Source organism: Melozone crissalis, unplaced genomic scaffold (genome assembly GCF_028551555.1).
Source record: "Melozone crissalis strain CALT ecotype California unplaced genomic scaffold, PUWL_Pcris_2 ptg000027l_1, whole genome shotgun sequence".
NCBI classification, from domain to species: domain Eukaryota; kingdom Metazoa; phylum Chordata; class Aves; order Passeriformes; family Passerellidae; genus Melozone; species Melozone crissalis.
Genome location: NW_026535805.1, coordinates 50,814,132 through 50,829,968, shown reverse-complemented (window position 1 = coordinate 50,829,968; position 15,837 = coordinate 50,814,132). Strand labels below are relative to the sequence as shown.

The following is a 15,837-nucleotide window of genomic DNA, read 5'->3' as shown; positions in this document are numbered from 1 at the left end:
CACCTGAACTCCTGTCACCTCTTCTCTGGACACCAGCTGCAGAAGCTCTCTGATGTTACACTGCCAGTAGCTCTCTAAATGCATTGCTCCAGGTTTTCTGCCACAAGAGCCAGCCTTATTTCTGAAGGCTGAAGCAAAAATGAAGCTGTCCCAAATTACATGTTGTGTCTCTCTGAATAACTGTGGTTCCAGAAGTTGGACAATAATCCTCTGATTATGCTTCTGAACTCTTGCTTAATTACTAGGGATTTTCTGCCAGCTACCCATCCACTTACAGTCCCTTAGGCACAATCAAAACATGTTTGCTCTAGGGAAAAAGAAACATTTCAGTGCAATCAAGCGCATCTGGTGTAACTAATCTGGTTAATCACAGCAATGAGAGGGACACAGAATATGCATTATAAACAAGAAAAAGGAACAATTTTCAACATGCTTTTCAAACTGCACAATAATTTCTCTTAATTATAAATTCCAACATAAAATGATTAAATGCATTTGTTTTTGCAAGTCTTAGTACTTCTGTCACCTTTAAATTTTGAGAACTGACTCAGGAATGTGAAAGAAAGCTAAATTTATAGAACTCTCACACACATTAATAAGATACTTTGCAGAAATACAGAAAAAGCCCATCATCCACATTCCTACTGAGGCTTGAGGGCAGTAAATACATTTTCCTGACTATTTTGGTGTCCAGCCTGGGAAGACATTCCATTCTTCTGTTCCAACAGATCCTGAAAGCATCTCCTTTTCATGTGACTGTCCTGGTTTCATTTAAAGTAATGCTTAATTTAAAACTAGTCAGAGCATGATCACTGCGATTTCAAGAATTCAATGTGAATGAGTTAAGAAATATCAGCAATCTTCTGTTTGGCGTTCAGTCCAGTAGCATGAAGCATATCTGTCGCTGCAGAGACTTGGGTGGGGTTTTTTTTTCTTTTTTCATTTTTCTTTTTACATTTTATTAATTTTAAAATTTTTTATTTTTAATACTTTGCCTGAAAACTAGACTAATAAAAACAGAATAGTAAAATACTCTGGAACAGTAAAATTTTGCTGTTCTTGACATCCATGAGCAAAACAGTAATATCCTGTGAAAATAACATAGTGCTTTAAAAAGGTGCAATATACCTGTATAGCTAAACTGGTTCGCCTAGTATAAAACTAACTATATACAAGCTTGAAAGCCTGGGAGTTCAAGATTTTAAAACTTTAAAATCCCATCAAAGAGATTGAAAAGACAGATTTATGGCAATCACTACAGCATAAGGAAGGTGCACCAGGAATCCTTCAAAATTCCAAAGGTTAAAGAAGTTAAGTGCTGGGTTCAGATCAGAAGGGTTCATTAGAGTAACCACAATGGAGCACATGCAAGGGCAGGAAGGAAGGAAAACTTCACAAGAATCTCCTTTATGGCAATAAAGGGATGGGGAAGGGATGGGGGAAGTCTTCAGTGAGTGAAGTTTTCCTTTTATCATCATGAATTTTAATTCTGCATCATAGTTTGTATTTTTGGTCTTCTCATCATTATGAACTTCATATTGCTGGAGTCTTCTGGCTTCTAGTCCATTCCTTTCTGAGTGCAGCCTGGCAGGCCCTCAGTACCTGTGAGACTGATGAGATTGGTGATACTGAGAGCTCTGCTGAGACGATGTGGAATAGCCCATTGTACTCTGGGACTGAGAAGATCCCTGAATGTTGCTTTGGTAACTCAGGCGCGAGCTGGAGTGCTGCAGGAAAAAAAGAGAGGGATCAAAGGAATGATCATCACAGGTCCAGTCTGCTAGGACCGTGCAGCTCAGGAAATTTTTAACCTCTCTGGTGCTCATTAAAATATGATTGTTGGGGAAACTGACTAAATAGTGCTATTTTTTAGGGTCCCATAAAAGCCTACTCATCATTCTGATCTGCAATCAGCTTTAACACAGGACACAAAATCTACAAGAACCCTTGGAGACACCTAAAAGTACAGCATGTACACACCCATTTTCTAAAGAAAAAATACACAAGAGACAAAGAGAGCAGACTCCCTTTCAAAATTAATCTGTTTCTTAAACCTATATCTATCATTATTGTAAATGCTATTAATTCAAATGCTGTTAATGCTAAGGCTACAAACATCCATCTCAAGATAGGCAATACTAAGTGTTATAAACATTTTATTCTTTTCTGAGAAAAAGGCAACCATGACTACTACTCAATTTATCTAAATTAAGAATTGTCCATTAAGATTAAATAATATAATATTAAGTGAGTCTTTTAACCTGTTACCTAACTACTGCAAACAAGGACAACTGCTTAAAAATGGGTATGGGTATGTACATAACCTAGCATTCAATTTTCTGAGTATTTTTTTTTCCCCTCCACAGTTTGGGACTGTCAGCTTAACAGACTCCAACCTCAGCAAGAAAAATTTGTGGATCTTGCAGTCTACAGCCTGCTGAATTTGCCCTTTCACTATCATAACCATTTCCCATCCAGAATTAATTGTGAGCTGCCCAATAATGTAAGATGCAAAATCACTTGGCATGAGAAGTACTGCTCAATGGACAGGAGACTGTCCAGCAAGGCAAACCCCACCACAATCCCATGATAAGGCTGGTTGTGTTACACAATGTCTGAAACATGCAATTTTTCTCAAAATTCTTGGAAGTTTTTCAAATTCTAATGGAAAAAAAAGAATTGTGATAAATTCTATGATTTTACAGGTGCTCTTTATGGATGAAAAGCACCAGCTCACCATGGCAAGCAAAATACCCAAGGTCACATAAGGAAGGCTCAGTAAAATTCAACAAAGAGCTTTGCACTGTCATTTGTGGAAGCAACAGATACTGAGGTTGGTGAATGACAAAAAAAACTTCAACAGAGACTTCAGACCACAAGCTAAATGAAACTCAAAGCAAAGAGAATCTTCCAAATAAGATAAAATGGAGTAAAATTACTGCCTTAAGACTAGAAGAATGCTTTAACTTGCCCATGCTTATTTTTGTTTCACATAGGAGAACTTGTTTTTAATAAAGTCAGACTTGGACAAATTGCAGACATTCCTTTCTGGAACAGAAGATAGTCAGCTAGAAGTTAAAGGCAGATAGCCAAACACAAGTGTAAAAATGGATAATCAGCCCATACAATTTAGTGCATGACATAAAAGAAACATACAGATGATGATTTTGAAGCCTGTGCTGTTAAAGTTTAGAAGGAAAGCATCACAGAGGGCAAAAAAAAAATCTGAAAAAAAGAATATTTAGACTACTAGCAACTTGTAAGAGGGAAGTTTGCCAACAATTCAGAGAACTGGATAAGAATTCTATGATGGATATCATCAAATGCAGCACACCAGTCCTCAAAGTATAGACCAAACCAGACCAGCCATAAATACTGTGCAGTCAGACAGATGTACTGACCTGTCCAGGCCTCAAGCGTGTCTGGAACTTTTCAAGAAAGAAACCTAGTTGTCTTTCCCCTTAAATTGCCCTCAATGCCTTCATGACAATTTGTAACTAAAGGAGTTAAACAAAAATGGGAGAAATATGTCTGGCACTGAGTAATCAATTGTCTGTGGAGAAGATCTGGAGGGCTAAGTCAAGACAACTGTAGAGCTGGTGTCTTAAACCCTACTTATTTTAACTTTAAAGCAGCCTGAAAAGACCATTCTCCAAAGCAGGACCCTCTTGAAGGCTAGGAGCCAACAGAATCCCCAGCATAATTTAAAATTTACCCTTAATATATAACTTTTTTTTTTTTTCTTTACACTAATTACTGCTCCAGCAAGTATAAACCTTGAAATACTGAAGATCCTGGAAAGTTCAATGCTTTCTATATTTAATGTAAGTAACTTTTTCAGTGGAAAATATAATTCTAGTAATCAAAGACAAGTATGCTAATTCAAAAATATTCAGTGACAGTGCTTTTCCTAATTAATGCTACTGTACCAGAAAACATGAAATCTGTTCTACTTTGGTCACATTATAAACAGTGCATGTCTTTGTGCCCTAGTCTGGCATGAATCAAATGGATGAACTGAACCAAATTGTCATTCCTGTGCTTACATGCATTTTTTTTCTATTTTTTTTTCTTTAACATTAGAAGTAGTCTTAGAAAGATACCAGAATAAACTACAGAACCACTTCATACATGTGACAATAGGAGGAATGAAATGGGAGAGCCTGGTTCAAACTTTGTTCCTTCTTCTCAGGATTGCCTCACATCTGTGCCTCACATGGGATTTAATATTGCCAAGACTCAAGTATACTGAACTTGATGCAATGCAGCATTTACATCCACCGGCTTCAGCAAGATTACTCTAAAATATAAAGTTAAGCAAATGTTTAGGTGATTCCTGGAATGGAGTAGTCCTCAACACTTTACAGGGTGCAGTACAACTCAAACTGGTATTCTATTGAAAATTACTAATCACAGAACAAAACCTCAGCATGCCTCAGGTTACATAAAAAATTCATTAAAACGCGATCTGTTCTTGCAGCAGGGAAGGGGGAAAAATGACATTTTGGCCCTCAGCCCTATAGCATGAGAAGCAGCAACATTTCCAGAGGTACCTGATAATCTGAAGGCATGACAGGCCCGCCTGAGTTAGCGCCTGAAGGCCCTATGCGTGGTTTCTTGTTGGGAGGCACCTGGCTGAGGCCGGAGTCCTGGCTGTGCTGGAGCCCCGCGCCCGCGCCCCCCGCGGCCGCGCCGGCGCCCGCCGCCGTCCCGTTGGTCTGGCTGCTGCTCTGCTGCTGCGGCTGCGGCTGCTGCGGCGCCGCCTGCGCCTGCTGCTGAGGTGCTGCTTGCTGCTGATGCTGATTCTGCTGCTGCTGATTCTGAGGGAAGAAGCCACACAACACGGTCACTTGCTGTGAGCTGGGTTGGTGAGCTTCATGGAGCTGCCAACCCCCTGCCACCGAGGGGGAGGCAGACCCTCATGTGATGGGAAAACACAGCAAGGCTGAGTGCTGGGAGAAGTTCACCCCCAGTACAGACCTGCACACCTGTGTGGTGTCCCACTTGTGATCATTTTGCTTTTTTAATGAAACAAGCTGGACTTAAACTGGAAAGACAGTTGAGTGCCTCCTACAGGTACCCAGGTGTCCTGGGTTGCAAGATGTGGGTGGGGTTGTATATTCTGTTATCTTCTGTTAATTGTGCAGTTTTTCTTTATCTCTTTCTCAACCAATCTTCCCTCTGGGGAGACATCTGCTGTCAATGGGCCATTGAGCCTCACTGATGAAATTACATCATCCCATTGTGTGATGCTCCACACAGGAGGAGGAGCCAAGCATTCCTACCCGGATAGAATCTGTGGTTTGGAACACCACAGGCAGCCTTTTCCACTGGATTCCAAGAGGAGCAACTTTCTTCTCCACTAGATTCCCAGAGGAAGATCAGGCCCATCTACACTACCACTGAATGTTCAGAGGAAAACTACACCCTTCTACAGGATCACTGTTTCAGCAGAGCCACACCTGTCACTGCAAGAGAGCTGCAGCCACCATTTAGTAAGACTGCTACCAACACCCTGACCAACAGGGTGTCAGGTCATATTCTAACTCTGTCAGTGTTGGGGTTTTTTTGTTTGTACTATTGCATTTGTACTTTCATTTTTTCTAGTAAAGAACTGTTATTCCTATTCCCATATCTTTGCCTGAGAGCCTCTTAATTTCAAAAATTTCAATTATAATAATTCAGAGGGAGGGAGTTTACATTTTCCATTTCAAGGAAGGCCCCTGCCTCCATTAGTGGACATCTGTCTTTTTCAAACCAAGACATCAAGTGCTCAAAGAGGATAAAAGGAACCTTTTATAAAGCAGTAATCACCTAATGAAATAAATCAAAGCACCCAGAATTTCACTAGTGCTCAGTGGCAGACATGGGGAACCCAGAATAAGTTGTTCTAAGTGGTTCAATGGCCTTGTTCACACAGAATCAAAACCACATTTCAAACTTTCACTTTTCACCTGAAGAAGGCTGACAGCATTACTGCCAGAAAGGTAAGCACATTGAGACCGAAGGAATTTTATCATATCTTCCTGGTTGCAAGGAAATTCTGTGGCAAAACCAGAAATAGGTTTCATTACCATTTTGGTTTCCCATGCTTTTAAGCACCTTGTAAAGAGTGCTGTACTGGGAAGAGAGCCCAGCACAGTGCACAACATATAGGGTCAGAAAATCTTACTGAAATAGCAGAAAAGTGAAAATAAACAAGAAATTTTGAAGACAAAAGAGGAGGAAACCACTGAAAGAAGAATCTGGCAAGGGAAGGAGGAGACTAGCAAAGGAAGTGAAGCCAGATAATTAAGATGACACTGGTTCCTAGAAGGAAAATAAACAGAGAAAAGTGTCACAGAAGGGAAAAAAAGGTTGAGAGGAAAAAACACAAGAACAAAAGATATTGAGAGCTCTTCTGGCTTCAGAAAGCTACAGACTAAAAGGAGTATTTGAGGAAGTGGAGGGAAGGTCAGAAAATGAACTGAGTGCAACTCTGTCCTCCATGGTTGCCGTTCTGGGAAAGATGTCACTTGCTCATAATGACAAAAACCTTCAACTGACATGGATTGAATTAAAAAACCTTGCTATCTTTCCCCAAACATACTGTAGGGAACATTCCAGGATAGGTTTGGGTTTTTTTTTTTCTGTAGAATATCTGCTTATATAATGACCAAAGTTTTAGTATGGCAGCCTTTTAATTAAAACCTTACTTTATTAGTTTCTCAGAAATTATGACAGCCAGTTGCCACTAGCAGAAAATTCTTAATGTCCCCTTCACCTTGAGGCTTTTAGTTACCTCAGATAAATGACATAAAAGATCTGCATCTATGCCATTCATCACAATAGTCTCCCAAGATACATTCCAACAAAATTTGCAGTGACATGTTCATTTAAGACTATAAAGAAGACTTGCATCTTCAAGGACTTAAGAGATGGCCTGAAATTCCATTTCACATTTAGCAGAACCTATAATGTATCCTCCTGAATGTAGTCTTCAAATCCCACCTCACTCCTATTCTACTTCCTGGGAGATTTAGACCTCAGTAATCTAAAAAGTTAATGAAACTAGCTTGTAAAAAAAAAGCAATTCAAGAAGCAATTTATTTTTAATAATGGTTTTAGCTTCACTTACGCAAACAAAACACCAATAACTAAGGTATATTTGTGTTACAATTCTGAAATTTGTGTATTCATAGGAGTGTTTGGATGCAAGTAAGTTAATTACTATTGGGTGTGGCATTCACATTCTCTGAACAGAGAGAGACAATTTTCCCTCTCAGGGCTTTTTCCTGGAGAAGCACAGAGAGAAGAAGAGAAACAATTCTTATCTCTACTTGCTGCTCCTGTTGTTTTGCACATGTGGAATGTTTTGGGAAGATTGTTTACCTGAAGTGATTTGTCAATTGGATTCTGCTGAGGATTGTTTTGTTTCCTTGGCCAATTGGCTCAAAGCTGCATCCTGGCTGTCCCAAGACAGTCACAAGTTTTCTTTAGTATTCTTTAGTATTCTGTGTAGTATAGTTATAGTATAGTATAATGTAATATAATATAGTTTAATAAAGCAGTTGTTCAGCCTTCTGAATCAATGGAGTCAGATGCCAATAATTCCCTGAGTCAGGGGTGCCCTGTTTTTGATAATTGTATGAGCTAAAAAACTTCAATTTTTTAATGTGTAAACAGATATTGAAGGGACTCTCACAATTAAAGGCAAGAGCTTGTTGTAGGTCCCAGGTTTTGTGCTTCAGATTTTAGCACAAAATTTAGTTGACTAGCTGGAGTTTGCTCTTGTGTGGAACTACTACTGCTACTGCCTGGCTAGAGACTGACCTGCCCTGTCAGTCTCCAGCTGAGGCCTGGCTGCACCACCTAACTGCACAAAAAATGGTTTTTTTGACAAGCAACAACCTCATCCTCAGGTCATTCTGGTTCATGGCAGTTCCTAAATGACTAAACTCATTAAAGGTCTACACTTAGCAACTCATTGCCATATGTCACCTCTCAGGCATAAATTACCAAAATGAAATTTCAGTCCTACCTAGAAACAAACCTAGCAGAAACTTGCCTAACAGAATTTAAATGATAAAAAAAAAATTCACTTTGTTTTACAAACCCTCATTTTAGTCTTGCTAACTAACAATTAACCATTTTGAAGAACGGATGCTTATGCTAAATGTTATTTAATTCAGATGTAAGTTCCAAATAAACAGAGACAACTTCTCCAGATTTCCAAATGGTTGTACAGATATTTTCAGTTTTAAAAACAAACCAGTAACAAACCAGTCTAAAAAACCAAAACCTTTCATTTACAATAACACCATAAAGCAACAAAACATGGAACAGATTCAACTTTCAGAATAGCCTTTACCTCCACATTTTCTACACTGAGTAATCTACATTTCTACATTCAATGAGTAATGTGGGACTTGTATTACCTAAATGGTTTAAGAAAAAGTTTGATTTGGAGTGCATATAAATACCTGACTGTCCTCAACAATCTCAAAGATCATTTATATATTGGCTGTTTTAAATATAAACATGCCATTGTCATCACCCCTGCAACATTCCCAGGGAAAAGACAGATATTTCCTTTCAAGTACACTGACTTAAATATAAAAAAGCCAGAGTAATTTTAATTAATAAGCTTTCTTTTGTTTTTTGAGGCTGTGAGAGTTGAAGCAAAACTAGTAACTAAATTACAATAAAATTAGTATCATGAATTTAATTTCATTTTTGTTCAGGGATCTGTTTCCTCCTCTGGAAAAAACCATCTGGACACAAAAATCATGGATACTAACACTTGTTCCCAGTAAAGAAGAATCTGCAATATCGGTTTTGAAAACAAAATACAGGTTTAAACTCAGCTAGTCACGCTACGCAGAAAATTGAAAACAGAATATTCATGTCCTTAAATGGTTTCTCTGAAAGACAACAGCCCTTCTCACATAGTTCTCAGATAACTACAGTTCAAGACTGTTCTCTTCACATTTGGTTAGCTATACATCACTGTTGGTGCCTCACTGTACCCTGTTCCCTGAAAATAACACGCTGTTTCCTACACTGTGGCACCATTGTCCGGCCTTCCCAGCACTATGGGACAATGGCTGTGGTCACACAGCACAGCTGAGCTACACGCACCAAGCAGAGCAGATAATGTTGCAAACACCCCAGAATTTATTATGCACACAAACAAGTTCTCGCTCATGTCTATGGGGTTATGGAAAAGAGAATATTCAGAGCAGATTGTTGCTACCAGAACAGTTCAGAATCCTTATTACTTCTTTGTGTGAGGGCCCTTAGAACACGATCAGGAAACTGCATGCAGATGGATGAAATGTTCTGATGTAGTGCCAGAAGCAGGCTGCCACTATTTATTTGAGACCCCGACAGCCATCTACATTCAAATGGCTGGATGGATGCCAGTCATACAATGAAAATGCCATTCTTTTCATGTGCTCACAACGTATTTTCTTCATGTGATGCTGCAGGAGGCAGCAAGGTCTTCTTGGAACACAGCAGCTGAGAGCAGGCTGCAGCTGACCAACAGCCCATCCAGCTCATTCCCCACAGGTCAGGGCAAACCGTGCTGGTGATACTACCTGAGACACCCCGAGGCATCTGATACTCTTCAACTGTCTGAGAAGCAGTTTTAATAGAGCTTTTCCTGGGAAACACATTTTTGTTAATTCTTCATGTTTCATTTTTGGTTAACTCTTCATGTTTCATTAGTTTTCATTTGGAACCATGATGCTTTCTTATTGCATACTTGAAAGTAAAAAAGCCCCAACCAAACAAGAAGTTTACTATACCTTATCCCCTTTCTCTTCAGGCTCATCTTCATTGAGGAATTCTCTTTTTGGATATGGAATCTGGCAGCCAGCAAACACACTGAAACACAGTAAACAGTAAACACTCCACAAATATGTACACATGGCATACATTTACTTAATACTGTGTTAAGAACAAGTGCGTACAACACAACTTCATTTCTTGTATTTGACAAATCTTGTTTCCACAAGTGAGTGGCACTGTGAGCACCCAAAATAGGTGTTGATTGTAATGTCAGATCTCTTTGCTGTTGGCACAAGGCTGTCATTTAGAAATCATGGCATGGTTGAACATGTCCAAATGCCAGAACGACCACTTGTTGATCCAGATGGTAAAATGAACAAACACAGGTTTGAACACAGAGGTTCCACAACACCCAGTTGGAACATGCATGGCTCACTGAATGAAGGGACTGATCCAAAGAGTATTAGTGTCTTATGAGCCTGCCTTGGCTTACAACAGGCTTCAATATATTTGCCAATCACAACTGCAGTTACTTTCCCTAAGCTTCTCAGTCTTGTTTAGGAAAAAAAGATCACTTTAAAATTCATCTGACCAATGGAATTTGGAACATTCCTTAATGTTTATGGCAGAGACCTTACCATAATGTTATCCTGTAATCCACGGGGAGCTACAGCTCTCCACAGGATAGCATCAGATAAACACTAAGCAGAAAATTACTAGTTGAGGAAACAGTGAAAGCAAAGGTAGAAGTCTACCTGCATCAAGTTCATACAGATCATAACACCATGCACCACCATGCTTCTGAAAACTGGGAAGAGAAACTGACAAAGTCTGTCAGCTGGAACTGAGTATGTCATCTGAACTTTTCATGACAACAAAATCTCCTCTCAAGCCTTCTGAACAAGGGATTTGTGGGATTTTAGGCAGTCATTTATCTCTTCACTTTTCTCATACTGTTACCCTGTGAAAAGAGGGCATGGGAATGGGCTGTAGGTGAGAGAACTGTCCCACTCCTAGGGAGAGGCACAGTCAACCAGGCAATGGAGACCAGTGCTCTGTGAGGCTGTGTGAGGCAGAGATTGATTCACTGAATGCTGCAGTAATGTTGTAACTCTGGCTTTGGTAGTGTGTTCAGAATTACAACACTACTGTGGTACTGGGTTATTTTTCATGACCACTCAGTTCTGACGTACATACAGACACTTCTGTACTACACTTGTAGTTTTTACTGAGCATGGCTTAGCTGTTACTTCTTGTGTACATAGGTAGGTATATGTGAATTTTTCAGCTGTCATGTCATTCCAGAGATTAGCATATAGCAGAAAGAAGTTACCCTAGATGTTCCCAGAAAAAGGAATACATACTCTGATGTAGGCAGAGGATCCTCTTGAAAGTAGGGGTCCTGCAAAGCCTGCTCTGAGGTAATTCTCTTTGTAGGGTCCATAGTAAGAAGCTTCTGAAGCTGCAAAGCATAACAATAAAAATAGCAAAAAGCTTATCAAACTATCATTTTTCAAACTATGACTTGTATGTCTTGGATTGTGGATTACTAAACTATTTCTGGCTTGTCCAGACAAGCCTAAGTTAGCATTGCTTGTTCAGTGAAGTTCCCAAGAACTGCAATGCACATCCATCAAAGTACTGTGGTTGTGAAGTACTTCTCACATAATAAACAGTTAAGTGTAGCAGTATTAATTGCTCAGGCTGAGCCACTGCACTAAAGCAATGCTAAATTCAGCTATTACAGGTTGATAAAACATTATTTCTAAATAATAGCTTTTTGTTGTGGTACATGTATAGCTTTTATACTGTTCTACACTGCTGACACAAAAGGAAAAAAGTGTTAGAATGGACTGAACACGACTGATAGGTTTAGGGAGGGAAACAATAAATCTTCATTTCTTGCACTGGCAATATTCCAGAATCAGAGCACTCTGCTACTCATGCAGCTCCCAAACCCACTCTAATCGGTACAAAAATGAGAAGGAACAGACCCTTCCTAGTAACCTTTCTTCCTTGCTAGGAGGAAAACAAGCACAAATTTATTAGCTAGAATTCGTTTGACTGCAGCAAGCTATGAAAGAAGATTACAATATATTAGTAGTATAAATAGGAATTATAGACATATCACATAATTTAAAATAGTTACTTATTTATCACATTCTGATAAACTTACAGCAGGAAATTTGGGTGCTCACATTATTCAGCATCCTGCTCTCACACAATACTCTTTCAATTCAAGCCAGTAGTGAAAATAAATTTCCTTCTGTAAAGGACATCTCAGCTCAAACTCTCTTTCAGGTCTCCAACAAAAACTGCCTGGATATTCAACAAAAGAATGTGATTTTGGCATGGGTATTTGGGGCTTTTTATTCCAATAAATTAAAAACCTGACATACAATTCTATATTCTATATATATATATGCAACAGTAAACAGCCTCAGTAAAAGCACTCATCCTCCTCAAGAAAGGAAACACAAGGAATTTTTCAATAGTTGCAGTTAACCCTACTTGATAGATAAGGTCTCAAAACTCTCTGTACTTTTGCCATTTCCTTCCCAACACTTATTCACATACTTCATGGGCCACAAACCTCAAAAGATTCACAGCAAAACACAGCCATTTGGGCTGTCTCTCCACCCACCAGTTCATTTGCAACTAGCTCCTAAATGGGTTTCTGCTGCTTGCCTAGAGATACAGCTCAAGCCATTCCTGCATTGTATACACCTGGAGGGTTTGAATGGGCACTTATTTACTGTATTTTTGTGTGGTCAGATAAATCTTAACCCTACATTTTCTGTGCATCTAATGACACGTTGGCTCTCTACATAGTGACCTCACACAATACAATACAGACAAGAGTTTGGTACTCAGTATCTTTACTTCAAATCACCTTCCCCTACATGAAAAGTTTTTGTCAGCTAGAGCAGCTTCTGGCCCCATTACAGGTTATACAAATTTCCCAGTTCCTCCACAGTGAGTTGTAGAGACAAAAATGCATAATCTGTACAAGGCCACTCCTGGTACCAGATGTCATCGTTGACAGAAGAGCACAGGGCATCAACCTCTGCCCCCTGGAGTCCTTCCCTTAGTATTCCTGCTTCACTCCAGAGGATACAATCAGCTAGCCCATTCCAAGTAATACCACACACAATATCACTCCCAGCAAGATAATCTGCCTATTGCTGATGCTACTGTGAACCAACTTTGAGAAAATCTGATTATCTATAGCTTCTGGGAAAACGAATAAAAAAAAAGTCTGGAGACAATTTGTTTTTAGGGCAGCAGCTGCTAAGACAACACAGGAAACAAAACCAATGAGACTAGATTTCATCAAAATCTCATACTTCCCAGTAGGTCTCAAGCTCTTAGGCTCCACTGGCCTGACATGACAGCTATGAATACTATGCTTGTAACTTTTCCAGGACAGCAAGAACAGATGCATCTTCTTGAATGGAAAACATTCTGCCCTTCATGTAAACATTATCATTCAATGTCAATCAGCAGAATGGCATAATATCATTCTCTTTGTCAAGAGTCACTTGCTATCCTGCACTGATCTACTTGATGCCATCTGTTCCCCATGAACCACACTTCCTGTACTCATTAGCACAGTCACAATCAATGACTGCTACAAAGCAAACATCTTCAGAGGTCACCCTGCAAGATGGAGATCATCTCATAAAAATAACTACCTTGGATATGAACAAGAAGTTTTAAGGAGTCTGCTTCACAATATATGTACCTCCGATGTCCAGCAATGAGATATCAGGAAGGTATCCCATACTAGTGGGCATTCTTATTCAGAGCTTTGGGAGACTAATCTATTTGAGAACAGCTTCTGCCTCTGTAGCTGATCATTAAGCCACCTTTATTCACTCCTTGAGCTGTGAGAAAAATCTAACAAACTACCATACTTAGAGAACTAAGTCTTTGTCATGATGTTCAGAAAGAAGGGCAAAGTATGGTTGGTTTTGTTGTTCTTCAGAGATCTGCTTAATATTTCCCCTGGGAAAAGCAACCAACCCACCCAAGATGATTCTCAACTCAGTGTTCAGCCTTGGAGAATTAGTAAGAGCAAGCAGGTTTTCTGGTGGATTCCACTTTTGGTAGGAAAACATGGAAACTCATGTGCTAACTAATGATGTCTCCTACAATTGTTATTTTTTCAGTTAGACTTTCCTTCCAGGTGATTCCAGTGTGTGCCCAGGAAGTTGAGTTTAAGAAATTTTAATTCATTTTTCTTCAAGTCTCACTCTTCTTATGGAAATTCTTCCCCTCCACCCACTTGGGACCAACCTATTCTGTTTCCACAGCTATTGGTGTCATCATCCAGCAGCAACTAATGAGTCAAAGAGCAAATCTTTGCCAGGATGTAGAGAGATGACTGCTATGCTGAATTTGTAACTGAAAACAGACCACTGAAAGTCAAGCTGCACCAAGAGCCTTATTACAGAGCTCCCTGTACACAGCATTAGCAAAGTCACTTTGAACTTCATTCCTAAATTTAGACAGCACTAAGTCATCACAGAGACATCCAGAAATTGTGCTGTATTAGACAGAGCAACCCTGTGTTGGCCTACAATGCATGACTCAACTAGGCAACCAGCAAATATATGTTTAGGGATTTTGTTTGGAATCATCCCCAGAACAGTGGTGGACTACTGTTAGAAGGAAGAAAAAGAAAACCAAATTACTACAGGAAATAAATTTCTCATTTCCTCTTCCCTTTCTTCACAAAACTCTTTAGATTTTGGGGACTCTTTAGGTCCCTGAAGCCACACAGAATCAAGACACATGTTATACTCACTCTCTTATTTGCGCAGCAGACCTAAAGGTAAGGCTGGGTATACAAGTGTCTTGCAGATCTTAACTAGAGAAGACTCTCAGATCTTCAATTCCAGCAGTTTAAGCAATTTGTGTATGAAGAAAACACATTTCAAAAATGGCCAGATAGTGATAAATAGCTTTCTTTAACATTGGTGTTCATTAGAATGAGATGGGAAAACAGACACAGATATTACCCTCAGGAATGCAATTTCATTCCTGTCATCACAGCAATTTTCAAGTTGCACCTACCAAAAGAAAAACTTTGCTGTCAGGCTTGACTTTGTGTTTCTCCATGTATTTTATGAGGCTACTATTGGCATATCTGAAAAATAGGTTAAAGAAAAACATGTCTGAAATAATAGTGCATCAAAAACATGGAACTCTATCAAGTGACCACAGAAACATCTCCCAACCCTCAGGAAGTAAACTGTAAAAAGAATTGCTATCAGAAGACATGTCAGATATTCATCTAGCAGTTGCACACATAAAGTGTGCTTTTCACCAGCAAGAGTGCTATCAACTGTGTAAACATTATCTCCATGAAACATGCAACTTTTATGTTATATGGATAAGCTGTTGATAAGGACAATGACAGAGATACAACTTGAAGCTCATACTATATTTTTCCTAAGCAAGTCTGCCACAGAAAGCAGTCAGCAGCTCATCACAGCTCAACATTTAAGCCATTGTTTCTGGTTAGAACTTGGCAGAGCAGTTAGATTACCATTCTGTCTCCCCCAGCCTCCAGAAAACCATATAGTCCTTACAGCTCCCAAGCTCAAAACTGCCCTAAATACCTATGACATGTGCCTTGCCTTTAATTCACAGCTCCAGAGCTGTGAATTTTCAAAAAAAAGAAGCTTCATATTTTGTGTAAAGCCAGTGTAATGAATCCATGTCTGAGCTGGAAACAGAATCCAAAACTCCCAAATCTATGTCCTCTACCTTACTTTAAGGAGTCCATGTGACTCATTACCAGCTCTGATCTATTATCACCACTTGACTAACTTAGCCAAAGCACCAGGAAACAGTGAAAGTGGAAAATTCTCAGATCCTGGACAGGCTTTGAATCGCAATCTATCGAACATGTTACCTTCAATAGAAATTTCTGTCCAATACATTGCTGCCCCCACATATCACTTGTCAAAAATACCAGTGCTTCCCTATTATTCTTCACGCAAAATGAACAACATTATCTTTAATATGTAATAGAAATGGGTTAAGGAAGCTCAT

The 15,837-nt window shown here is 39.3% G+C and overlaps 1 protein-coding gene across 2 annotated transcripts in view; it reads right to left on the bottom strand.

Moving 5' to 3' along the window:
* Nucleotides 1–439: 439 nt before the first annotated feature.
* CDK19 (cyclin dependent kinase 19) overlaps nt 440–15,837 on the bottom strand; it is a 118,974-nt gene continuing 103,576 nt past the window's right edge. For both annotated transcript variants that reach the window (XM_054279991.1, XM_054279990.1), the window contains exons 9-13: nt 14,854–14,926; nt 11,139–11,236; nt 9,792–9,870; nt 4,554–4,820; nt 440–1,727 (exon numbers count right to left, since the gene is read on the bottom strand). In XM_054279991.1, the coding sequence (XP_054135966.1) occupies nt 1,596–1,727; nt 4,554–4,820; nt 9,792–9,870; nt 11,139–11,236; nt 14,854–14,926 (649 nt within the window). In that variant the 3' untranslated portion in view covers nt 440–1,595. The remainder of the gene's footprint in view (nt 1,728–4,553; nt 4,821–9,791; nt 9,871–11,138; nt 11,237–14,853; nt 14,927–15,837) is intronic.